Below are 27,178 nucleotides of genomic sequence, written 5' to 3'. Positions count from 1 at the left end.
CCAAATCATTAGGAAAACGCTTTCTTAATGATACCTCATTGGTATATGTCGATGCAGCAGATTCTTCGGTTGACAAGATGGTAGCTGTGGTCGCCACAGAACGTGGTACACTTATAACTGGGGCACTATACGCACTAAGCACACACATGTTGGAGAAGAAACAGTCATTGCTCTAGCCATTGCGGGGTTCTCGGCAGAAACCATTGTCAGCGACTCAAAATTGGCGATACGTAACTACACGTTTGGAAGAATCTCCCCAAAAGCAGCACGGATTCTGCTAAATTATCAGCCCACGTGGCGCATTCGCCTAATCTGGACACTTGCTCATGCCTCCCTTGCTGGTAATGAGGCGGGCTCATAACCTAGATCGAGAACTGTCCCGCCGAGCTGGGTCGTGCAGCCCACCCGCCCTATACTCCGGCAAGGAGAGGTTGTTTTCTTGCAAAGAAATCCTGCTGCACTACAGGCTTGCAAGTCTCAGATTCCCCCCAATTTTGTAGCTTCCATTCGGAAGGACTCTACTGAGACGAACGCAAAAATTGTGATAGCAAAGCCGATCTAAATCATATGATTTGGAACTGCCTTCAGTCCCTACCCGCGAGTCAGGTCATTACCGACTCTGCTCATTGGGATGCTCTATTGCTCAGCCCCGAGCCGGCGACGCAGATCAAGCTCCTCCAGCTGGCTGAAGCCGCCGCCGCTGCCCAAGGGATAGCGGCCGCCGTTTGAGCGGAGGGGGGGGGGGGGGCGCCACCGGAGTGCGACGAAGCACGCTAAACAGACCGCCACCCACGCCAGCACGATGGTTTCTAGTGAACAAAGGCGCTTGTAGTAGTAATATGGTGTTGTCTTAGGATGGTGCTTTACAGACATGTACTCTGGTGCATATTCTGTTCGGGTGTCCACTGAGATACTAAAGACAGGCGTTATTTCTTTTCCATCAAACCAATTTTCATTTCATTGCACTTAACGCCCTTGGCGAGGTTCAGGTGTCCACTGAGATATGAGAGGCAGGCGTCGCTTCCTGCCCGTCGGACAAGGCGTCGCGCCGTTCCCAGGACTCCTTGTCAGCGCTGCAACACACTGTTGCGTCCCACTCTTGAAGCTTTAAAAGCGTCCTCCAATTTGGTGGTATGCTCTAGGGACACGTTCTTTTGCTATGTAAGATACCGAAGCACCCCAGGTTTCATAACTTTGACGATTGGAAAATGTGTACTTTTAAGAACTTGTAAAAAGGACTTGCGCATCACCTGAAATGGGTTAGGGTGAGCTCAGCATCTGCCCAAATCATCGCTAAGTTAAAGTGCATTGCGTCTAAAATGCACCTATAAACTGAATTGTTTCATCGTGTTTTGGAATACGGCTTGAGCGAGAAAGTGGTAATTCTAGTTGCTCCGAACACTGCGGTGTGCCTGGATTAGGCCCGACCATACAATTGTTTGTCATGTTTTTGATGAAATGCCTGCTTCAACTCTTATTAATAAATGAAACCGAGTAGGAAATTGGTCGAGTTGGGGAGCCGAACCATGGCCCCTGGAGTGCGAGGCGAGAGATAGAGAGAAAAGCTTTATTAAGGCGAAAGCCTTTAATGCCTCATGCTTTCGTTAGCAATCCGTGTCGGCAGCCGTGTCTCCGTCCGTGTCGCCAGCCGTGTCTGCGTCCGTGTCGACAGATGTGTCCGCGTTTTGACGGGTGTCCACCGAGATACGCGAGACAGTTACTGAATAATTTACTTTCCTCAAATACAATTTTCAATTTCTTCATTACGGCCCCTCTTTCTCTTTCTTTTTTCACTCCCACTTCCTCCCTTCCTGTACGGTGCGGTTCGGGTGTCCATTGAGATGACACAGAATTTCCTTTCCTCAAAAAGCGTTGCGTTCAAAGGGCAAGCCATCGCGCCGAACGGGTGGTGGCGTTCGTCCCTTCCTGTACGGTGCGATTCGGGGGTAAAACAAAGATTACAGAGAATTACTGCGTAATTTCCTTTCCTCAAAAAGCGTCGCGTTCAAAGGACAAGGCATCGCGCCGAACGGGTGGTGGCGTTCCGTGGACTGCCTGGCAGCGCTACAACACGCTGTCGCGTTCCACTCCTAAAGGCGAAGATTAAGCCTCATTAATTAGTAGTTAATTAGTATTTAGTCATAAATCAGTAATTAGTCACTAAATAGTAATTTGTAATTACTTCGTCGTCAGCCCCGCCGCGGTGGCTCAGTGGTTACGGCGCTCGGCTGCTGATCCGAAAGACACGTGTTTGATCGAGGCCGCGGCTGCTGAATTTCGATGAAGGCGTAATCCTAGAAGCCTGTGCACGTTAAAGAACCCCGGGTGGTCGAAATTTCCGGAGCCCTTCACTACGGCGTCCCTCATAGCCTGAGTTGCTTTGTGGCGTGAAACCCAAAAAAAACCAATCAATTATGTGTGACGTCATCCAGTGGTGACGTCACCAGTGCCACATAGGCAAAGTTGTGCGGAAAACGCTTTCGCCTCTACGCACTTTAAACAGTCAAAGTGCCCCTGAATTTGTTGAAGAGGAATTCAGGGCACGCCCCAGGGTCCCCGCAAAATCCCACTGCACTCAGGTCTTGAGGTTCTCTATGTCCCGCGGGGGAAGGGTCCGCCGGACAGAGGGAAAGGATGTGGAGGGAAGAAGCGAAGGGTTCTGGGCATAGAGTACATGCGGGAGTGGGGAAGGATGGATGATAATGGGCTAGGGTAAGGGGTGAGGGGAGAGAGTGTGTCTTTAGTCTGGGCCAGAGTGTTGCTTGTTTGTTATCTAGGGAGGAGTGGGGCGGGGGGAGAGTGGTGGTGGTAAAAAACTTAAATACTCAAAGAGAGTTTGAGGGTCAGAAAACCCTGCTTCATGGCGGTATCCTTAGTCCGGGACACCGCACGACGAGGCCCCGTATCGCGCCCGCTTTACTAGAGCCCTTTGGGACTCCAGTGTGGAGCAGTTGATGAGGGTAGTCTCCCAGGGAGAGAGAGAAAACTTTATTTACAAAGGAATTCGGGGCACGCCCCAGGGTCCCCGCACGACCCCACTGCACTCAATGTTTATGTTCCTGAGGTCCATAACACTGGCAGCACGGCCGGTGGCGATGGTCTGCACGGCCGTGTCCTCCGAGTGCAGCAGGGTCTCCCAGTCCTCCCAGGTCTTGAGGTTCTCTAGGTCCCGCGGGAGAGGGTCCGCCGGGCAGAGGGAAAGGATGTGGAGGGAAGAAGAGAAGGGTTCTGGGCATAGGGCGCAAGCAGGAGTGGGGAAGGAGGGATGATAGTGGGTTAGGGTAAGGGGCGAGGGGAGAGTATGTGTTTGTAATCTGCGCCAGAGTGTTGTGTGTCTGTTATCTAGGGAGGGATGGGGCGGGGGGTAGAGCTGGCGAGAGGCTCTGTATGCCTGGGTCAGCTCACTGAATGAGTGCATGCGATCCTTCGTGAATCCCCGATCCGAGGCCACCTGAGCCCGGTTTAAAGAACCTCGGGCTAAAAGGTTGGCGGCCTCGTTTCCGGGATTCCCGGAGTGCGCAGGCACCCATATCAGCTCCACTTGGCGGGGCGGGGGTGCATCGGGCGAGTCCAGTATGCCAAAAGCAGGGACATGAACTCGGCCTCGAGCAAAATTTAGAATCGCAGTTTTAGAGTCAGTTAAAATATACCGGGCTTCCGTGCGGGTTATAGCAAGTGCAATGGCGGCTTCCTCTGCAGCCTCTGGGGACGTATCTGGAGGGAGAGGTAGTGTGAGGAGGGTGGATGAAGAGGAGTCCACCGCAGCTGCTGTCGCTTCATCACCCGTGCAGGCAGCGTCCACCCATACGGCGTCCGGCTGGGGGCCGTACGCTCGATGGAGTGCCTTCGCACGGGCTCTGCGGCGCTGCTCATGGTGGGACGGGTGCATATTCCTCGGGAGCGGCCTGATGAGAAGCTCTCGGTGAAGGGATCGTGGGATGGCGAGAAGGGTTGGGTCGTTGGCCGGTATTTTGATTCCCAGGGAGTCCAGGATATACCGACCTGTGGAAGTTTTTGTGAGCCTGATGTATTGGGCCTGTCGGTGGGCCTCCACCAGTTCACCGGTCGTGTTGTGGAGGCCCAGGCCTAGTAATCTGTCTGTGGGTGTGTTGAGGGGAAGATGAAGTGCTACCTTGAATGCCTTGCGAATCAAAGCATCCAAAGCGTTTATGTCATGTTTGGATAGTTGTAAGTATGGGGTAGTGTACAGTACACGGCTGAGGACAAAGGCATGAATGAGGCGACATAGGTCGCGCTCCTTCATGCCTCTATGATGTCCCGAAACCCTGCGGATGAGGTGCGATATCGCGCCTGCAACCTGCTTGAGTTTCTTGAGGGTAGTGGTGTTTTTGCCATCGTTCTGGATGTGCAAGCCCAATACACGGAGGGTGCCAACCTCAGGTACCGGGTAACCATTCAATTCAATGGCAATGGGGGAGCGGGGACAGCGGTGGTTCTTAGGCCGGATGAGGAGCAGTTCGGACTTCTCTGGGGAGCAAGACAGTCCGATGGTCCGTGCGTAATTTTGGGTGAGGGTGGCTGCTTCCTGTAAGGTGTTCTGTATGTCGCCGTCACTGCCGTGGGTGGTCCACAGGGTGATATCGTCGGCATAAAGAGTGTGCTTGAGGTGGGGAATAGTTGCCAATTTCCGGGCGAGGGGTATGAGGGTTATGTTAAAGAGAAAGGGGGAAAGGACGGACCCTTGAGGGGTGCCGATACTCTGAAGTGTGTAGGAGGTGGAAGACAGAGGGCCGAAGTGTATCTCAGCCGTGCGGTCAGTCAGGAATGCTTGAATGTAGGCATACGTGCGCGTACCCACATTCAATGGGGATAGAGCAGTCATGATATCCTGATGTTCAATGCGAACAAAAGCTTTGGAGAGATCCAAAGCTAAGACTGCCTTGGTGTGACCTGGAAGAAGCGGGTCAAAAAGATCGTGTGTGAGTTGCAGCATGGCATCCTGTGCGGATAGATGAGGACGGAATCCCACCATGCTATGCGGGTAGAGATTGTTGTCCGCCATGTGACTTGTGAGTCTCGCTAACACAACATGCTCGAGGAGCTTCCCGAGGCATGAGGTTAGCGAAATCGGGCGAAGGTTTTGAATGGTGAGTGGTTTGTTAGGTTTTGGTATAAATATTACCTTCGCGTGGCGCCAGGACTGCGGGAGGTTACCCTCCCTCCAGCACTGGTTGAAGTATTTCGTAATGTGGGTGATCGATTGGTCATCCAGATTACGGAGCATGGAGTTTGTGATTTGGTCTGCACCAGGTGCGGAGTTGGCGCGGAGAGTCAGGAGGGCCGCTCTGACTTCCGTGTCCGTGATGTCGGTGTCGAGTGTTGGGTTTGCTTGTCCTGTGTAGTGCGGTAGAGGTATGGGGCCGCCTGGAGATGTGTACATGGTTTGAAGTGTGTCTAGAAGGGTGTCGGGATCGTCAATGTGTTCATGTGTGAGGCGTGTCACGTGGTGCTGTGCTGCTGATTTGGTGCGTGTGGGGTCAATGAGGTGTCGGAGGAGTTGCCATGCACGTTTGCTGGACAGGTTTCCGGCGATGCCGTCACATATCTGTCCCCAGTTGGATCGACAGAGCTCCTCAGAGTGCTGTTGGATTTGTGTCTGCAGCGCGGCCAGCCGCTTTTTAAGCATTCTGTTGTGTTTGTTGCCTTTCCAGCGTTCCAGGATGCTGTGATAAGCCTCCCAGAGGTGGGCTAGGCGTGTGTCAAGGGTCGGTGTTTCGGTTGTAGTTTCAATGTGTCGCGTGTTGTGGTGAACGTCATGCTTGAGTGATTGCACCCATGCATCGATGTCTGCGATGGGAGTGTCTGGGAGGGCGGTGCGTGCAGCGCGAAAGGCATCCCAGTTAATGAGTTCGTGTGTCATATTTGCGTGACGGGGTGGTTTGTATGGGACAGTGATTTGTATAATGTAATGATCAGTGCCCAGTGTATGTTGTGTTCTGTTCCAGGTAACGCCGCGGATACAGCGGCTCAGCGTCAGGTCCGTACTGGTGTCCATGCTGACACTGTTGCCGATCCGCGTAGGCGTCTGAAACGTGTTGTGCACAGTGAGTTGGAGGTTCTGCAGGAGCAGCCAGAGCCTGCGACCTCGATGTGTCGTGGTTGTGTATCCCCAGTCAGTATGCTGACTGTTGAAGTCCCCACCGATGAGTAGGGGATGTTTCCCTGCTAGATGGTGTAGCTTTCGCAGAAGTGATTCTAGCGGGGCCATCGGCAGGGACGGGGGTTGGTATATGTTTGCTATAAATATAGAAGGAAGTGAATGTGTGTGATGTATAATTTCCGTGATCACGCAGGGCGTCTCAGACGTAATGTGATGAGTTTTGTAGGTGAGGCTGCGGTGGATGAGTGTGGACGCCCTGGGTGTGTTAGTGGTATCCGAGTGTGTAGATGTGTAGCTGGGGAGGGTTGCTCGGTGTGCAGTCTCCTGGAGAAGAAGTATGTGGGGCGTGGGTGTGATGGTGGGAAGGAGAAGTTGCAGAGGTGCGCGCTTTGCCCGGAAGCCGCGGCAGTTCCAAGTTATAAGGGGAAGATAATTAGTGTTCCCCCCCGCCATATTGGATGGTGGGGGGATTGAGGAGGGTATTAAGACGGGTGTCAATTGGTATGTGTGGCTCAGGGAAGGTGTTTTGGGCTTGTGGAGGTAGGATGGGGGGAGTGGAGGGGGTTTGAAGTTGGGTGAAGCGATGGGTAAGATTATGCTCCAAGAGCTCCATCATCTTGGTAAGCATAGCGTCCATGCGCTGCTCAAGTTTTTCTGTGAGGGCGGCGGCAAGGTGATTGAATCTGGCCTCGAGGCGGGCGTCTAGCTCCTTTAGTTTATGGTCAAATTTTGCTTCGAGTGCTGCTAATTTAGCGTCTATTTCTGGGGGCACGGGAGGGGGTGTGGCGTCTGTGGTGCGCTGTTTCTTTGCAGGAGGGGTGCTCGAAGTGTCTGTGGATGATGAGCTCGAATTAATGACAGGGGGTGCGGGTTGAGGGGGCATGGAGGGGGCGGGGGTGCTTAGGAGAGAGGAAAGGCGGCTTACCTCGTCACGCAAGGTCTTGAGTTCCTGGTCTCTCGGGTCTGCCTGGGAGGACTGGGGTGGTGGGGGTTGACGGGTGGTTTTGCCGGAAACGCGGTCTGCCCAGGTGAGACGCGTGGCGTTCTTGCTGCCATTCTGCAGGCTTGTAGAAGGCGACCGGGAAGCCGTCGAGCTGCGTCTGCTGGCTGTGCCTGGTTGATCGCAGCGGGAAAGCCGCGATGTACCCGGAGGAGAGAGAGCGTTCTTCGGGGACGCTAGTTTGCGGCCCCGTCCCTTGCAGTTCCCGGTGCCGGTCATATTAGGGCCTCCGCAGAGAATGCAGCTGGGGGTGCATGAGGGCACATCTTCCTTTGGGTGGGACTGCCCACAGCGGGGGCACTTATGGGATCTTGGGTGGACACACACGTCTGCCCGGTGACCAGGGACGCGGCAGTTAGTGCAGGCGTCTATATGCCCTCGATAGGGTGTGCACCTGTGGAGGGCTCCTCCATAAAGGACGGCGCGTGGGACAGGTCCAGCTCGGAAAGTGATTAGGATGGAACGCGTGGAGCCCATTCGGCGGGCGTCCACGATGAGGGCGTCTGGGTTGCCGGTGATCAGGTCTTGCAGGAGCTCTGTCGGGGTCTCATTCCAATAAGCATTGGAGATGACTCCGCGTACCGCTCCATCCGGCGGGGCTATGTAAGCTGCGACGGCGAAGTCCTTGCCTTGGTTTTTGATGCTGGTTACGCTAACCAGGGCAAGCGCGTCAGCTTTTATGGGCGTGCTTACGGTGCACGTATTGTTTACGGGGTGTACCCTGATTTGGGTACGCGTTGGTTCATGTAGCTGGGACGCCGCTTGAAGGATGGCTTCCCGTAGTTGTCGGGGTGGAAACAGGTCCAGCTGCAGCCCGCCTCGTGATCTGAACACGACCTTGTAGTCTGCAGCAGGAAGCGGCGGCTGCTGCCGCGAACGCTGCGCAGCTGTGCGCGTTGCTTGTAGGTGCGCTGACTTGTCAAGGCGCGCAGACTTGGGGGCACCGGTAGCAGAGGCTGCGGCCTCCTGGCTTCGGGATGGTGAAAGGACGTCCTTGGAGCGGGCAGGCACACTAAGAATGTGCGTCCAGTCCCTCGGGTCGTAGTCGTGGGGGTTAAGAACCTCTCCCTGCACCTGCACCTCCATGATGGTGTTGGTGGCGGAAGCGTCCGACGCAGTAGGCCTAGCTCCCAGCGGAGCGAGGCCTAGCTCAGGCGAAGAGGTCACAAAGAAAGGGCCGTGGGTGCCCGAAAAATGGCTTAGGCGGGCCAAAAATTGATGGCGTGCGGCACTCACATTCGTAGATCAGTGGATGGTGAAATTTGGGCCGATGATGCTGGCGATTGGCGAATTCCGCTGTCTTTGTGCGGAGCCGATGTGGGGTGCGTCTGTACTACTCGGCCCCCTAGCGGCCAAAAAAAGGTAGTCTCCCATGCCTCTCGGGTAGGGGGTGGCGGAAGGGAGAAGGTGAGGTTTCCGAGTACATGCCCACACCATGTGAAAGATGTCGCATATCTCTCCACAGTGCGGGCAGCGCCCATCTGTGTTCGGATCAAAGTGTTTTGCTATGGCAGGACACAGAAGAGTTCCTGTCTGCAGGCGCCGCAGAGTTCGCTCCTCCACCTTACTCAGCCCCTTGGCAGGTGCCGGGTAGAGGCGGTGGCTGTCGCATTAATGAATTAGGATTTCGCGGAACCGCAGGAGCGGTTTATGAACTTCTGAGCCAGGACAGCTAGGATGAGGAGCCCAGTGTGTGAGCGCTCGGGCGGCCGCATCAACGGCCTCGTTGCCTCGTAGACCCTGGTGGCCAGGAGCCCAGATCACTTTTGTGCGAGTTGGATCGACGGGAGAGCATCTTAGAATTTGGGAGGCAAGAGGTGATATTTCGCCTGCAAGATAATGTTCACCTGCCCGGCGAGAGTCTGTGATAGCCGTTCTCGATTTTGGATCAGCGGGAGAGAGAGCTATTGCAATTTCCTCCTCTCGGGTTGAATTTGGGGCCCGAAAAGGTAGCCCGTCGACATTCATTCCTCAGTGGACTACGGCATCCGCGTAGAATCCTGCGGGCGACAGCCCTGGAATGCCCACGTAGCAGACGCCCTGTTTAGGTCCATATTGCCTCTCAAGTGTGCGAACCCCTGCTTGTCGTAAGGCTTCATGTGAAGTCGTGTTCATATTACGCGGGAGCCTAGCGACCCAGAGCATATGGCACCACAGAACCGGCATGTTCTCCGTCTCTTCTACTATGCATGTGTGTTGGAAGTGTATGCGGTTTAGTAGGGGGCGCCCAGGAGCCGTCTGCGAGCCGCGTATATTGGTTCACTAGGTGGGCCTCGCGCGACTGCTGCTACACAGATTTGCTGCTACACAAGGGCGAAAGTGACGCATCCGTGAGCCCACCCAAGGTGTCTGTCAGCACTGTTCCATTGAATGCCGCATTAGCGTTCGAGGGGCACTGGAGTCTGCCAGGTGCAGAAGGCCGTCTTTTTGTCATGCTGGGGCCTCTTAGTGTAGATGAAGTACGCCCGCCTTTCCCCCCGTTGCTGGGCACAGTTGCGGTTGAAATGGTAAGGAATCGCAGTTGTGCTGTGGACACATTCGCCGTTTCCCGCGTGCTAGTAACGAGAGGTTCTAGACTGTTTCGCATGGACACGTGCAGGGAATAATGCGCCTGCAGGATGAACTCCAGAGGACTTCTTTATAAACGTGCGGCGTTTTGCATTCCTGCAGCCACAACTTCCTCCAGAATCAGCAATACCCCCATAAATAACTCCAGACGCAGCAGCAGCACTGTCGCCAGCACCAGTGCCCGCACTGTGTGGAGGTGGGAAGACCATTTCACCCTCTCTGCTGTATAGCTTGTTATTTGTGTACGTTGTTGACCTCATGTGTGGGTTTGATCTATTTGGAATGCAGAAATTGGAGGTTACGTTTGCAATTTTAGAATTGTTTCCAGATTTCTATTGTACTGCTGTCAGGGATGTGATTGTCCTCACTGGGTCTCTGGTTAACTAGCCGCTCCCTTTACTGTGATGCCCCAGACGCTTTGCTGAAACTGTCCACTGATCAGTTGTGCTTTAATGCTTTCATACCGACCACAATTGCAGCCTCACCAGTCGAGGAGCTGAGTGGAGCTCCTCGAGTGGTTGTGGCACAGGTAGTTAATCAGCCTTCTAGTGTGTAGCTTGTGCACTACCCGCTTTAGATGCTGCTTGAACTTAGCATGATATAAAGGCCAAGAGATGTAACCTCAATCACTTAATAAGCGGGTAGGAAACACTCCTATGTAGGAAACATTTGTGGCCTGTGCAGGTATCTCCTCTTTTAATGGAGATGGTGATTTCAACTGTTTGTTTGGTGAGTGCGCACATCAAATATGTCGAAACTGAGGTGCGTTCATTAAGCACTAAATGCATCTGTTTCCACACGCTACTGTTTCCCTGTATTCGCGTGAATAGTCTTGTCACATATTGTCGAAACATGTTTGCTTATTCTAGACGGTATTGATTTGACAGATAACTGCATTCTATCCTCTGACAGCCCCTCAGCAGCCACAGCCGGCTCCAGGCCAGCAAATTTGAAGCCTTCTGATGAGGAAAAGGAGGAGACAGTGAACCAGCTACTCGTGAAAACTCGGCGTACCGCTGACCTGAAGCAGACGCGAAACAATCAGGATGCCGAGTTCCACCAGCGATTAAGTCGAGATCAACAATCGGGTGCGGGCAGACAGCACATACCAACAGAAGCTACTACATGCAACATAATGCATGCACATTGTCTTGGTGTGTTCACGATAAATAAATAAACAATTTATCTGTAGGTAATAGGTGCGTCCTTTAGGAGAGGACATTCTGCTCCATAAAAGTAGGAGCAATTACAATGTGGCTGGCACACAAATCGTTCAGCAGGTAAAAGAATATAAACATAATGAGATTGTGGGCGCCGAACACTGGCGCGTGCTTTAAGAAACGTTGCGGGATTGTTGAAGCACCCCTGCATCTCAACTAAAGCACTACTGCTGGAGTTCTCTTAGAAGTTGGAGGAGTTCTCCCGAGTTCAAGAAGTTATAATTTGAATATCTCCCGGCAGAAGTCAGTGATGAGCCTGTTGAGAGGACGCCTTGGTTGCTGCTTGGTTGCGTCGCTTAGTAGGCGACATTTTTCGATGCTATCTTCTAAACAAATCCGCAACAGCATTAAAAGTTGTACACGTGACAGCACCTCATTGTCAGTCCTTGTTAACAGAAATGTAATGAAATGAGTTTATGTGGAACGACATTTTTAAGCGGTAGCAAGGTGGAGTATTCGTTCGAATACCTACAGTGCAAGCCAAATCCGCTGATTTGTCATTGTTGGAGAGAAACCGCTGTCCTTGACAGCAAAGCCTCGCATACGGTGAGTGTTTTGTGTTATTGGTCTCAATAATGTTCCACATAAAAAAGTTCCGCACTGAATTTTTTATGGCGTTTCTCTCAGTATGTAAGCTTTCTCTAGTAGTCCCAAATTGCGAATTTTAAATTCGCTATTCGGGTATATAATGTATTTGAAAATGCAACATTCCATACATGCATAATATGTGCAATATTTCTTTATTTAGTTTATTTAGGACATAGTGCGTTGTTTCAGATAAGGCATCTGCGGGGGGATTATAAATCAATCAAGCTCACAGAAGGCAACTGATAAGACCAGAAAGCGATATTGTCACCTGTATTGTCCTGTCTAGTCCACTGAGGTGACAACACCTTTGGTGGGAACTCGCAGCATCATACTCGGCAGTGGGTACCGCCAAGTAAGACCTATCCGGAGCCACACACTGTGCAAATCTCTGTGTGCGGTCTTTACTTGAATATGCCTCAGTCGTACGGGAGTTAATGATCTCAAATAACATTCCTACACTATAAATCTACAAAAACATTAATAGATTGGTATTCTTGTTTAATAGTTTAACAGGGAAAAATAAACTTAAGCTTCCCGAGTGCATTAAGCGTCCTATAGTGAGAAGGACTCGGAGCGTTCATGAGCATTCGCTTACTCCCCTTTTCGCCAAACTAAGTTTGAAGTACAATTTTTTCCCTAGAATAGTGTAAGATTGGAATTCGTTACCGGCATTTGTTTTTTCCTCGCAAAATTTTTCTGATGCGTTGAATCGTCTACTTACCTGCAAATATTGTTTATATGTGTGTTTTGTATTCGTGTGATGCTAGTATTGTATAATTTTATTCTTTTGGTTACGTAACAATGCTTGGGCCAAGCAGTGGCCTGCAGTATTCTGAAATAAATAAATAAACAGCGCCGAGGCACGTGGCGTTCGGTATGTTTTCGCCAACTGATGTGGTATGTATTCGCTGAATCACCGCCGTATTGTTTTAGTCGTTTCCACGATAAGTTAGCTGAGTGCACGTGTTCCGTTCCTTGTTTCTCCGATCCCATGACTAGTACCCGCGACACCTGGTTGAAGTGCACCGTAGGCTACAGCCAGTCGGTGAAAACAAGCCCAGTGCTGCGTGTTTCTGCGCTCTTAACAACGAGTGTGACTTTTGCGTCTGTTGCAAGCGCCGGCACCAGCTGGTCGCCCGTTGTTCTGCGCAGTCCCTCAGCACGGGCCGGTAGGCATGATAGCAATGACGTGTGACAGAACAGTACACGTCGCAACATAATGTATGGGACAACAAATTCGATACTCCTCTTATAGTACAAAGTGCGTTTGAAAAATACTCACTGTTAAGCATCCGCATTGCTAATCTGTTAATACATACATATGAAGAATGTAAATATCTCTATCAGAGCAACCTCCTCTAAAAGACACGGGTCGATTCCATATCCCTTTTTTAAGCCCTCTCTTATTACTGCAACGGCATCTTACTCCCACAGCTTTCGTAATCATCGCCGCCCACCTGGCTGCAAATATAGAATCACACTGAAATTTAGTTTTGAGACTGCGAACGGTTAGCAACGAAATGTATGAAATGAATCAGCACTGTTTTGATTGTTTGGCAGCAACTTGTTGCGGTCACCTGTAGTGCCTGGAAGAAATGGATATTTAAATGGCCTAATTTCATCGACTGGTCGTAAACATTCAGTGTTAGACGAGTAGTGACCGATAGAAGGAAGAGGTCTGGACTTGTGGAAAACACGGGAAGTTTAGCAAAAACAAAAATAACCTGATTTCCTTAGTCTTTCTGCGCAGCCGCAAGGCCACAATCTCATAAATTCTCACAACGTTAGTTAAGGTGTCAGTTAAGCGATACTTTGAAAAAAAGTAAAGCGAATGGCTTTCTAATGATAATTTGTAGTGCTCCGATGTTACAATAAGTGAAGATATCCGAGATGGTACACGTTTACTTTAGTGCTGCTTTTATGATTAAGAAGCACGTTAGTTATTTAGTTTCAACTGGGGCTTAGTTTTAGTTTGTCTCCGAAAGCATGGCTAATAATGCTGCTGAGCATAGCGTGAGTCATGGTTATGCAGCAGGCTACAGCAAACACGCGTGTCTTGAAAAGTGAATGATTTTCTTGAGCGATACATGAGATGTGAAGCACTTTCAATCAACAAAATTATTTACTACAACGTGTAAGGAAATGTTTGCACTGTACGTCTGGCATGGAAGCAGTTGAATTTCTCTAAAAAATTTCAGTTTTTTGTTCAACTTTTCATTATTTTGTAATGCAATGAATTACATTTCGTTCATAACATTTAGGTAATACAATGAATTGCGTTAGACCAGTAGTTCTGCGAGAAAAGTAACTGGTTACGCTCGAAATTTCATTAACAAGCATTCCTGTAGTTTGTAGAGGAAAAAGCTTGGTTCTCGTAGGCCTGCCACGACAACTGAGCAGCAGAACGCTGGACGGCTGGCTTCGAGAATTGTGCAGGAACGGCAACTAGTCATAAAACAGAGAGATTTAGCATAGCAGAGGCGTATTAGCTTAGATATACACCTGATTAAAGGACGCTATCTGCGCACGTGTAGAGGCAGTGCAGTTTTGAAATGTAGGCGCTACGCGTGTATTTCGGTTTGTGGTAATCCGGTATACGTCTATCCTCGTGATTCGCTGTACTGCGAAATATAACCAGAATTAACTAAGACTGCCAGTCTGCAATCTACGATGTAATCTCTATTCAGGTATCTACCAGCGTGTTCTCGAAATGCGCGCGTCGATTTCAAGTTCAGGATTCTTGGGCATCAGTTCTGAGAGACAGCTGTGGAATAATGTAAGGAAATATTAATGTACGGAAATTTCGAAGGTAGCGGCGCACTTCTTCGCTGCGTAGGAAAATCCTTCTTTTAGAGTTTGCACATCGGTCAGATGGATAATTTAGAACTGCTAAAACGTGCAACAGGAAACGCTTCTGACGATACATAAACGTTAACAGGGATAAAATGCAAGCCAGCAAAAGGGGATTTTCTGCCGTTCTATTGATTGTTAAAGTGGAATCCCATGATACATGAAAAAATCGTGTTCATAAAAACCTTCCCATTGAAAGATGCGCTAGTGAAGAATTTTTGGGTACCAGGGGCACTATCAAGGTCACACTAACTAAGGACAGAATGGTTCCGGTTTACGCGTGTCGTCATAGTGCGAGGGAGGGTGAACAGCCTAAAATGTATATTGTGCGAATATGGCCCTGCGTAGACTGTACAAGTCCCTCCCTGGGACCGCCGTAAAAATAACTTGCTCCGGAGGCTTAAAACGGTTGAAATAGCTCTCAGCAGTCAGGTGTTAAGAAGCTTATTTGTTTTGAGCTTGAAGGCGACAAATGTTGGGCCATGCCTGTGTTTACATTGCGTTTGGGGGGGGGGGGGAGTGCGATCTCTTATCTTCGTAATAGTCCTTGCAGGAATAATAGAAGTGAGTGAGTAGTTAGTTCGTAGGAATCGGGCGGAAAAACTAATTATTGCGTGCTTCGCGTCTAAATAGAGTTCAGTGTTTGTTTGTTTTAGTCTCTTTACGTTATTTTTGTGCATAAAATTCAATAATTAATTCAAATATAGCTTCACTACTTTGATGATGCAACTCTAATATAATGCCACTTTGTGAGCAATAAATGACAATTTATTTTTTTTAATTTGCGCCATTACTAAAGAGTACAATTGATGGTATTTATCACTTTCCCAAAGTGGTCGTTCAAGTAGGCTGTGTATTATCAACTCTGACACATGACAGATGAGAGCGCGCTGTGTTCAGTTTAGTTACAGAGCAGACGGGGCGATGCAAAAGGTATCCAGGATGATAGGCTCTAAACATGATGGTGCACCTTTGGCAGCCGATGCTTTATGCCTGCCAGCCGGTTTTATAAGCAGCAACATTCGCCAAGGACTTGCGAAGAAAAAAATTATTTTCTCGAAATCAAATTTTCGTTTTCGGTTAATGTGCAATAAAGTTGTTATCCGAACATAAACAAAAAACCATTTTTCAAATTTCTTTTTTGACAGGAGCAAAATTGAACTACCAAAGGCGTTAGTTTTTTTGCTAGCTTTTCGAAAATATAGTAGTAGTAGAAAACTTTTATTGAGATCTTTTAAGAGATTCGCGGATTCGAAGCCTCCGTCGTCTTTCGTGGCGCCGGCGACTGGAGGCTTCTCTTCAGCAAGGTTGGGCCCCTAGTCCAGGGCTCCACTGAGTTGCGCTGCATCAGTAGCGTGCCGCACTAAGGCCCTTTGGGCCGCGAGCTCGCTGCTGGTGAGCCGGCTCTCCCATTGATCCGCACTCGGGAATTCGTGTTGGTGGAATGCTTTATTTCGTTCGCACTCCCATGTGATGTGGTATAGTGTGGGTGTGTCGCCGCACCAGGGGCAGTTTGCTCTGTATTGTGTTGGTGACATCTTGTTAAGATGTACAAGTTGGGGAAGGAGTTTGTTTGTAGCCTACGCCAGCCGACTGCTTCCTCCCTCGTGAGGGCTTTGTGTGGTGGTGGGTACTTGAATCTAGTCCCCCTGTATAGTTGTAATGTCTCTGTGTATCCCCCCTCGCATGCTAGTAGCTGAAGCTCCAGAACATCTGACATGCCTGCTCGGTATGTAAGCCCTCGAGCTAGGCTGTCTGCTCTTTCGTTCCCCGCTACGCCTGCGTGGCCTGGGACCCAGATTATGTGTTGTATGGGTGTCTTCTCAGCAGAGGCTGCTGCCCCACTGATTATCCTGAGGGCCATGCCGCTAATTCTGCCCTTCGTATAGTTTTTACACGTGTCTTTCGAGTCTGTTAAGATGTTTAGGGATCGGCCTTTCCTATAGCCTTCTGCTACCGCCAGCGCGACGGCAATTTCCTCGGCCTCCGTTATGCCCACGACCTCCACTGAGGCGCATGTGGCCATGTCTCCTGTGCTATTAACTACCACCGTAGCGGCTAAGCGCTTCTCTGCATGTACGTACATGGAGGCGTCCGTATAGACTGTGTTCTCTGATCGGCCTAGCCTCCTTTCTATCTGCTCGGCCCTTGCTTTTCGTCTGTCCTCGTGTAGGTTAGGATCCATGTTTTTAGGCAGGGGTCCTACATTAAAGGTCTTTCTAAGGTCGTCCGGTACGTCCGCGTATCTGTCTACCAGTCCGCACGTGTTCCGACCCAACCTTCTCAGGAGCGCCCTTCCCGTAGAGGAGCCTCTGAGTCTGATGAGTTGTGCCCCCAATTGAGCCTCGGCAAGCTCATCGAAGGTATTGCTGATTCCGAGTTGGAGTAGCTTCTCGTTTGATGCGTTACTGGGCAGGTGTAGAGCAATCTTGTATGCCTTCCTGAGAATACAGTCGGCTTGCTCTCGCTCCGCCTTTGTTGTTGCGCGGTAGGGCAAGGAGTACATAACTCTGCTAACGATTAGGCTGTTGATGAGTTTGAGGGTATCTTCTTCTTTCATCCCGTACCTTCTCTGAGAGACTCTACTGATCATTCTGCCAACCTGCTCCGCGGCTCTTCTCAACAGGCTGATGGTATGGCTGCATTTTCGGCTGCTCTGCAGCCACATGCCTAGGATTCGTACCATGTTCTGTTCTTGGATCAGTTGCCCCTCTAGAACTACTTCCAGCGAGGCTTTGGTATTGATTTCTTCCGATCCTGATGATTTCCGACATCTCCGTCGAACATCTGAGGCCTCTCTCCCTGACGTAGGTCTCTACGCAGGTCGCAGCTTCTTGTAGTCTGTCTTGCTTCTCCCCTAACGATCCTTGGGTGACCCACACCGTGATGTCGTCGGCATATATCGCGTGTTGGATGCCCGGGATTTCCTTGAGTCGTCTTGCTAGCCCGATCATCGCCATATTGAACAGGACGGGCGATATCACGGAGCCTTGGGGTGTTCCTTTGCAAGGCGTGGTGAAGACGTCGCTTCTCAGCTCGCCTAGTCCCACGGTCGCTGTTCTGTCGCTCAGGAAGGCCCTGATGTAGTCGTGGGTTCTTCCCCCGCAGTTGGTGTTGTTGATGCCTTCCATGATGGCGGCGTGGCTCACGTTGTCGAAGGCTCCCTTTATGTCGAGGGCCATGACAACGTTTTCGCCACTTCTCGGCATTTTCTCGAGTACTTCCTCCTTGAGTTGGAGTAGTACGTCCTGCGTAGACAGGTGGGCTCTGAACCCGTACATGCTGTCTGGGTACAGTTGGTTCTTCTCTAGGTGCGACTGGATCCTTTTTGTGATTACTTTCTCGTACATCTTGCCCAGGCACGACGTGAGGGAGATCGGCCTGAGGTTCTCGACCTGGAGTTTCTTGCCTGGCTTCGGGATCATTACCACTACCGCTTGTTTCCACTCGGCCGGCACTGTTCCTTCTTGCCAGAGCTTGTTGAAGTAGGCTGTGAGCTGATCTATGGCTCCATCGCTGAGGTTTCTTATGAGCGAGTTCATGATTGTGTCCGCCCCCGCTGCTGTGTTTTTTGTTGCCGACCTGATCGCCTCGACGACTTCCTCTCTCGTTATGGGCCGATCCATGGTTGGATTCTCTTCGCCCTGGTACTCTTCTTGGTAGCTTTCGACCTGGTCTCTGCCGTAGCATTTGACCCGGACTTCCTCGAGTAGCTGTTCGTCCGTGCCCGTGTACTGGTGCACCAGCCTCTGAATCGATTTGCCGCTTTCTGATTTGTCCTTGCTCGGGTCCATGAGGGACTTGAGGATCTGCCACGTCCTGGCCGTGCTGAGGGTGCCGTTCAGCGCGTTGCTGAATTGCTGCCATCCTTGCCTAGCCAGCTGCGTTGCATGCTCCTCCGCTTGTTTAGTTATTTCGGCTATTTTAATCTTTAGCTTCCTATTGAACTTCTGTCTTTTCCAATGCTTGGTGAGCCCGCGTCTCGCCTCCCATAGCTTGAGGAGCCGCTTGTCCACCTCCGGAGTTTGTTCGGTTCTATCCACCTCTTTAGTATAGAGTTCTTGGATCTGTCTGAGTTGCTGGCTCCACTCCTCCGCAGATACAATGTCGCCCTTGATCTGCTTGCAGTGTGCTCTGAAGGCGTCCCAGTCCGTTAGGCGGACCTTGCCTATTTTCCGTTTGCGGTTGTGCTGATCCTTATTATGTGGTGGTCGCTTCCAAGGTTCTCGAGCAGGTTCTCCCATTCTGCTTGTCTGGCGCCCCTTACGAAGGTTAAGTCAGGGCACGTGTCTGGACTGACGCTGTTCCCCTGTCCAGTTGGGTGATGTTCGTCGGTTAGCAATTCGCACTCTGCCTGTTCTGCTGCAGCGCAAAATATAAAACACTTGCGGATTAACGGCTTCAGCAAGGTTTTCTTTCGTGATCATGTCATAGCGGAAGGTATTATTTTAAGAGGATTAATTTATATCTCCTCCCCACAGTACGTTCTAGGATTTCATGTTTTGCAGCTATCTGATACAGGATTTTTTTACCTTCGAGATCATATATTCATTTTGTATCGTGATTTTAATATCTTTTTCATATTTTTTGTGCTTATGTCGAGTGGATAGGTGCGAGTGTTTAAATGTTTGCCTGCAATTTTTCTAGACACAGCATTTTTTGAAGTTATGACTTTTTTTCTGGGACAATTAGGCGTATGCAAACAAAACTTTTCACAGATTTTAACCTATGCTTTTTATATGACTCGCACTAGTACCATAAGCCTAAGCCTATCTGTACTTTTATAATGAGGAAGAGCCATTCAATGGTGGCAGTTTTAGTGTACCAAGAAAGAAAAATAAATCATTTTTCATTACTCCTTGTACTTTTATTACAATTATTGTAGGAAAACTGATCACATTGTCTTGCAGAATTTTAATACTACGTGCAGTACATTCTACGGAAATGTATATTGCTAAAAATCTAAAACAAAAATTTAGAAAATTAACATCTAAGTTTGAAACCTAGTGCCAGCTGCATCTATTTATAAGATTGCCAGCATTTTTTATTGCTATGGCTTTCGTTATCACTCTACACCCAAATATCGATCACCATTTTTGAAGTCTCACCGCATCTCAAAGAACACTACGATGAGTTACAATGTTACTCTATGACATGACCGCCGCTTTTGTTTCAATTGCATGCCAGTGACGTGGTTATTATGGCAAGGTAGCAACATGGTCTGCATTCCCGCTTACTCGTCAGAATATTTCAGTTCTCGGAATATTTTTGATAAGCCAACAAACTATTGTGACATATGCGCCGCAAGCTGCCAATCAGTTTAGATCGGTGTACGTAACAAGTTTTGCTGGCAACTGGCAATAACACAGCTATCGACTGCATGTTTCGTTCAACATCGCCACCAATTTCGTAGTTTTGGAACGCTCATTCCAGAGTTTTTGGCATGCTACTATGCGGAAATAAAACAAGTTCAAATTATGGATTGCATGTTTATTAATTCCATACATTTCGGGAACAGCAGTGCTGTTGATTGTGTTGTTTCCTTAGATTTGATGTCACTTTAAACTGTTCCTTTTCGTTTTTCTCGTTAAGGTTCAAGTGCACTTCATGACCTCTCCATCTTCGTTCCAGTACAAGATTTCGAGGTGCTAGATGTAAAAATTAAGGGGGCACTTTGGCTCTTTAAAGTGCTCCAAGGCGAAAGCGTTGCCTGACGCACTGTTTGGTTTTTGAATTTTTACTTTTTTACTTTTTCATATTTTATATTTATTTTTGTTTTCTTTCTTTTCTCATTTTTATTTCTTATTTTTATTTGCGTCCTCATTTTATTTTTAATTCTTTCATTTTAATTATGAAACCCATGCATTCACTAGATGCGCCTTCAATCATGCTCAAACGCAGGGCCTTCGTGGCGGAGTGTTAGCGTCTCCGCCCAAATGCCAAAGGCCCTGGTACGTTTGTCAGCCTCGACACAATTGTTTTTTTATCAGTAGTGACGCCGAAACTTAGATTCGGAGTGCGTTGCAGCTAGGGCTACCGCTACTTCCTCCATAGCCTGTGTATCCCCGTTACGAACTGAAAGCCCGTCCACGACTTGCATTTGGTGCACCACTGAGATTGTTGATATTCCTTGTACAGGACCCGCAACGTCCACGAAGAAGGTTCCTTCTTTTGTTGAATAGCACTCGTTCATCTTCTTGCTCTTCGCCACTCGTCTAGCATAATGATGCTCCGGGTGCATGTTTTTGGGAAGCGGAAGCGTAGGAATTTGCTCTTCCACTCTTTAGGTATATCTTGTCTCCCAGCCACTTGCTGCGGAAAGCTAATGTTTAAATCTTCTAAGACCCTGCGGCCGGTCGTAGTTGTGGCCAGTCGCACTACCTGGCTGGTAAGATGGGCGCTAATCAATTCATCAGCCGTGTTGTGTACCCCTAGTTTTAGTAGACGCTCCGTAGATGCTTTCATGGGTAGGCCGAGTGCCTTCTTATAAGCCGTTCGAATGATAACGTCCAGGTGGTTGAGATCGGTCTTCCTCAAACGAAGGTACGGGGCCATGTATACTATCCTGCAGATGACAAAGGCCTGTATTAGTCTAAGGGTATCCTGTTCTTGCATGCCGTTTTTCTTGCTTGTGATCCGAGATATCATACGGATGACTTGTTCGCACACCGTTCGGAGCTTGGTGATCGCTGCTGCGTTCACACCCTTGTTGTTAATGAGCAGCCCCAAAATCCGTATTGTTTCCACCTCGGGAATAGGTGTGTCATGGACCGAGATTTCCAGAGATGCAGTATCCCCCTTCCCTTGCAGGACGAGGAGCTCCGACTTGTCCGGGGAACAGCGCAGTCCGCATTCTTCAGCATACTTTTCAACTGTATTGGCAGCCTCTTGGAGGGCCTCCTCCATCTGTCCCATGTTTCCCTCCGTTGTCCATATGGTTATGTCATCCGCGTATAGGGCGTGGCGGATTCCCCTTATGGCATTAAGTTGTTCCGGCAGGTGCATGAGGGCAACGTTGAAGAGCAGTGGAGAAAGGACTGCTCCCTGAGGCGTCCCCCTGGTGCCCATGGGTATCGCCTCGGACCTCGTGTCGCCAATCCTGATCTGCGCTTGCCTATCTTGCAAGAAAGCCTTGATGTAATTAAAGGTACGCTTTCCGCAGTGAGTACCCTGTAGATTGTCCAGAATCTTGGAATCCTTCACGTTGTCGAAAGCCCCCTTCAGATCTAATGCCAGTATGGCCCTACTGTTTCGTTTGCGCGGGGGATCGATAACCTTCATCTTCAGCTGCAGTAACACGTCCTGGGTTGACAAGTGTGCCCTAAACCCAAACATTGTGTGAGGTATAATATTGTGGTCTTCTATATACGTAGAAAGTCGCATGTGTACCGCCTTCTCCATCAGTTTCCCGGCGGACGACGTAAGCGAGATGGGCCTGAGGTTATTGATGTTCACCTCCTTTCCAGGCTTGGGAATAAAGCTGACATCAGCCGTCTTCCATGCCTTGGGTAACTGTACACTTTTCCAGCATTCGTTGATGTACTGCGTGAGATGTTCAAGCGCTTGCTGATTGAGATTGACAAGCAATCCCACCGTCACCCTGTCGTTCCCTGGCGCCGTGCCCCGCCTCATGGCCATAAGCGCCGCCTGTATTTCCTCGACTTCGAACTCTCTGTCCAGGTCCGGATTGTCCATACCCTCATAATCCCGTACTGGCTCGTTGTCTTTCACTGTACAGAGGTACTTGCTCACGAGGGCTGCAACTAGCTGCTGGTCCGTGCCCGCGAAGCCGTGTAGGGCTCTCTTGAGATTACGCTGCTGATCCCCGCGAGACTTAGAGGGCTCTATCAAACATCTAAGAAGACTGCACGTCGCCTTGGTGCTTAGGGTGCCTTTCATGGAGTCGCATTTGGCCAACCAGTTGTTTTTGGCCAGGGATCGTGCATACTCTTCTGCTTGCAAGCTTAATTTCGCGACCTTGATCTTGAGCTTGCGGTTATGTGTTTGACTTTTCCACCGCCGTGTGAGACTTCTTCTGACCTCCCATAGATGTAGTAGGTGGTTGTCAATAGCCGGGACTTCTTCTGATGTCTGAAGCGTACGTGTGAAGCGGTCCCTGACTCTCAGCAGCGACTCAGCCCACTCCTCGTACTTTTCAATGGGCGCGTTGAGCGTAGAGTCTTCCGCCTGTCAGAACAACGACCAGTCCGTGAGCCGTGCATTCCCTCTCGCTATGCGATGCTTATTGTAGTCGAGGCAGATCTTGAGAATGCAGTGGTCACTCACTAAGGTCTCCTGCGTGTTGTGGCAATCATAGTTTCTCGATCCTTTAACCAACGAGAGATCTGGACATGTAACTCTCGAGACACTGTTGCCAATCCTCCTGGGATGCTGCGGGTCAGTAAGAATCGTCAGTGCTAGGTCCGATATGGCCGCAGCGAGTCTCCTGCCCTTAATATCCTCCTTACTATATCCCCACAAGGAGCTATACGCGTTAAAATCCCCCACAATGATGAGAGGTGCACTTTTTGCCAATTGCGCGGCCTTTTGGAAAATCTCATCGAAAGACGCACCCCTGTTCTTCGGTCGACTATATATGTTCAACACATACGCACTTCTGCTAGTGCGTACGTTCGGTAAAAGCTGAATAAATGTGTGTTCCACCTCAGTGACTAAATCCAGCTCAATTGTCACAGCCGTGCAATCCTTATGCACCAGAATGCAAGTGGATGAGCTGTTTTGATGCGTGCTGTATGGTCTGAGTTTGGCTTCCGTATTCACGTCCTGCAGTGCAATAATATCTGGTAATTTATCCAGCGAATCTACGTATTGCTGTAGCGAATCCCTCTTCTTTCTGAACCCCCGGCAGTTCCACTGCAAAATCCGCAATTTAGGAGGGCGGGCCATGTTGAACACTGAAGGAAATCGCGCTTGGTGCGTCCGCCCCGGTGTTGGGCGAATCAGCAGCTGCAAGCTGCCTATTAGTCACGCGGCCAGTTAATTTTGGAACCTTCGTCCGCGTACACTCCGCAAGCTCCTGAAGTTTCCGATCGATTCTGATTTCAAATGCTTGCAGCTTAATCAGACGGGGCTCTAAGATGCCCTGTAAGACCCGCTCTACCGCTGCCTGAATGCCCCTCTCAATAGCTGCCTGAACGTTTTTTTTTTTCAATAATAATTTGTAGAGTTCCTTCGAGGCTCGCCTGTATATTTCGCGTTATGCGGGCTTCCAAACGCGGAAGGTCGTTCAGCAAACATCGCTCCACAATAGCCTCAATCCTGGCTTCTTTCTCTCTGACACCAGCCCCCTTATCGGTCTCCGTTGCCACTACGTTACTGTCTCTCCCCCTCCTCCTTTTTCTCACCCTAGGGGACAGGAGTTAGTGCCTGTTGAGTAGGTGGGAGGGAAGCATCCTCCTCCATTGCAGATACCCCAAGCGTTTCTTGCATATTTTCTCCCCCTGCCGATGTTCCCAGTTCCTGACTTTTATACTTCGCTAGTTCCTCTTTCAATCTGCTATTTTCCTCCTTAAGTTTCTCAACAGCCAAAGTGGGAGGCGGGGAAGCGGCAACTTGTGCCCAGCTCACCTTGCTACCCGTGGTCTCCTCCGATCCGGCTTTTCCCGATTTCTTCCCATCTGGACGACCGCTTCCTTCAGGCCCCTGCCGGGACGCCCCCGTTGCGGTCCTCGCTGCGGGACCCGGCGACGGAGTCCCCATCCGCTTCTTCTGTGATTGCGGCCCAGGCCCTGAATTCTTCCGGTCCTCTCTGGATTTACGCTGGTTGCTGGATTTTCTTCCGCCAGGCTTCCGCCCGGCTCCGGCACCATTCCTGTATTTCCAGGTGCAGTCCGCGGAGTTCGTGAGGTGTCCGCCTCCACAGACTAGGCATCGGGGCTGGCACTCGTGCCCCTCTTCTTGGATGATAGTCCCACAGGCCCGGCAGAGCTTATCTCGTGGATTAGGGCAAACGTCCGCTCTATGTCCCACTGTTCCGCAGCGGGTACAAGCTGGTGTGGTCTTCTGGTAGAGACGGACGGGCACAGCCTCTCCCCAGTAAAACACGTTGAACGGCACTTTACGGCCCTCGAATGTAATCACCGCCGCGTTCGACTCTCCTAATTTCCTCACACCCACCACGGGAGTGCCTGGCGAGTAAATAGCTTGAGCAATATCTGCTTCGGACACTTTGGAAGCCACTTGAATTACTCCCCGGCAAGTATTTTCGGGCATATTGAGGTAGACCTGCACCGTTTGTAATTGGCCGCCAATCCGTAGACTCTCCACCGCGAGGACTTTCCAAATAAGCGCTGCGTCTCGGATTCCAATCGTGACTATGTTCTGATCCCACGCTGGCCAAATTGCAAGCGCTTGTGATTTGCGTTCGATGCCGACCGCAGCATATATAGCTTCTGCTATCTGATGGGTACCCTTGTAATTTGACAAGTTCAGCGTTCCCTTGGGTTTCACGACGACAACAGAGTCCTCAGTGCCGAACTTGGGCACCACATCTGGTCTCCAACGCCTCGGTTGAAGCGGTTTGCTTGGCGCCGAAGTAGGGTCGAGGCCGTCAGCAGCGTCTCCACCGCGCAAGCGTTCCTGGCGTTCCAAGCTCACGCGCTTCGCGGACGCTCGCTCTTGCTCTTCTGATTTCTTCCGAATAGCATATTCGGTGACTTCATCGAAGACTGGTTTCTTCGCAGCCTGTAGCTCCACTACTTGCATGCTTTCCGGGTCGTAGCCCCGTGCAAGACTCATGGTGGCCGCGCCTAGTGCCGCGTCAGCGACCCGGCGTCGTCGCCAAGCCTTAGGCTTAGCAGCGGCGCCAATGTGATCGACAGACACAACCCCGTAAAATCGCCAAAGGCAGGCCCACCTGGATGAAAATGGTGTCTACGGGTGCCTGGTAACCTGCTGGACACACCTCAACTAGTGTTGAGCGATGCAGATCGATGGTTTGGCAATAGGACATCCGTTTCGCGGAGCCGACGAGAACCGCGTCCACTCTCCTTGACGGCTCGTAGAAAGAGATACCGCAGTGGAGAGCTCCGAAATAGTTTCGACCACCTAGGGATCTTCAGCGTGCACTGAGATCGCACAGCATACGGACGCCTTTGCTTTTCGTCTTTAAGATCTAGCGCACGCAAGACACTTTCCATACGAGACAACCAGTGCAGCGTGATTAGATGTGGTTGGGCCGAGCGTATATATCCTTCTGGCCGAAGTTTCTAAGCACACCATCATTTGTGCATTGCAATCGCCCCCAAAGCTGTAGCCGTCTCAACGAGAACATGTGTGAAAAGCCAAGGAGGTTCGAAGGGCGGTTTTTAGCTTCGTCGCCGTGGTAACTGTAAGGCCGGCCGCGGGTGCAGGAAGTCCAATATCCACGGATGCGGCTTTCAATTGTAAACGAGAGTCCGGTGGCAAATGTAGAGGAGAATTGGAGAGTGTTTTTGACGCACCGCCGCCGTCTTCACGTACTCCTTACACTGTAGGTATCGTCGGAGAGCTGGCCGATTTCCCATAGCTGCCCACACTGCCGCGTGGCCTAGCAATGGCGTCTTTCAATGATGGCGGTAACGAACGCCGGTTAAAGTAACTACAGCGTCGCCATGACGTACTGACTCAACACGTCAGGAACGGGACCCCTCTTTAACTTGTTTACCGAGATTGCAAAGGGTGTCCGAAAAGAACATTACGGCGGCTCTCTAGCAATGCATGAGCATCAATTTTGTTTCTTTTTCTTGTCCGCCGAGAGCCTCGCCGTATTCGGCTTTCTTCTTCTGTTACTGACGGACCACTCTTATTGATAGCAAATTGGAGCGCATTATGTCAAGGATGTGACTATGAACGCGAGCAGAGATCGAGGCAGGCTGTGTGCGGGAGGCGAGTCAGAAGAAAGCCCCTGGCAGGAGTCGGTGCGGACATCCCTTACCGGACAGAGAGTGATGTCGTATTTGTTTTTGATTTCGTTTGCGTTGGCAGCGAGATCCTGGGTTCGAGACTGAACCCAAAGATGCCCCATCGGCCTTCTCTACATATCATCAAATCCCCACGTTCTACAAACTCAGCAGCATGACACTGCCACCACCCCACAGTACCTTGTCGCCCTCATCCAGCGCCGCATGGCGAAAATTACCGACAGGCTGCTTCATTTCCCCCCGCCGTCTCTCATGCTTTCATCCCACCTTTCCTCCTGATTGTAATGCCTGTCGCGTGCCCAGATCCACACTTTTCCGCTACCTTTGGGAATCTCCTTCCGCAAAGGTGGTGGTGGTGGTGGTCGTGAAAAACTTTAATCAAAGAGAGCTTGAGGGTAAAAAAAAAAACCTGCTGCATGGTTGGTATCCTTAGTCCGGGACACCGCATGACGATGCCCCGTCTCGCGCCCGCTTGACCAGAGCCTTTGGGACTCCAGTGTGGAGCAGTTGAGGAGGGCAGTCTCCCATGCCTCTCGGGTGGGGGTGGGGGAGGGGGGAAGGTGAGGATTCTGAGTACATGCCCACACCATGTGAAAGATATCGCAGATCTCTCCACAGTGCGGGCAGCGCCCATCTGTGTTCGGATCGAAGTGTTTTGGTATTGCAGGACAGTCATCCCCAATCCCACTCATGCTTCCTGGGAGACGGCTCTACGGACCGCTCAGCACGCCGGCCAGAAACGGCTGGTGGATCGGGCTTTACGTGAACCACAAGCCCGTGGACTCCTGCACCAGTAGGTGACCACCCTGGAAGATTTTTTTCTGTTTGTAATAAAGTTGTTTCTATCCATTACTACAATCCACGGTTCAGTTCCTACCTCGCATGATATTTTGATTGGAGAACTGGTGCT

General features: G+C 50.3%; 1 protein-coding gene across 1 annotated transcript; it reads right to left on the bottom strand.

The window, feature by feature from the left end:
* Positions 1–9,092: 9,092 nt before the first annotated feature.
* Positions 9,093–25,303, bottom strand: LOC149346308 (uncharacterized). Its single transcript, XM_089541289.1, has 3 exons — positions 23,936–25,303; positions 22,450–22,534; positions 9,093–9,136 (listed from the first exon to the last, which is right to left on the bottom strand). The coding sequence occupies exons 1-3, from the start codon at positions 25,103–25,105 to the stop codon at positions 9,093–9,095; spliced, it is 1,299 nt and encodes a 432-aa protein (XP_089397415.1). The 5' UTR covers positions 25,106–25,303.
* Between the last annotated feature and the right edge of the window lie 1,875 nt (positions 25,304–27,178).

The sequence above is a fragment of the Amblyomma mixtum genome, chromosome 4 (genome assembly GCF_055824585.1).
Source record: "Amblyomma mixtum isolate Tamu chromosome 4, ASM5582458v1, whole genome shotgun sequence".
Lineage (NCBI taxonomy): Eukaryota > Metazoa > Arthropoda > Arachnida > Ixodida > Ixodidae > Amblyomma > Amblyomma mixtum.
Note: the sequence above shows the minus strand (reverse complement) of the source record. Positions and strands in the feature narration are given on the sequence as shown.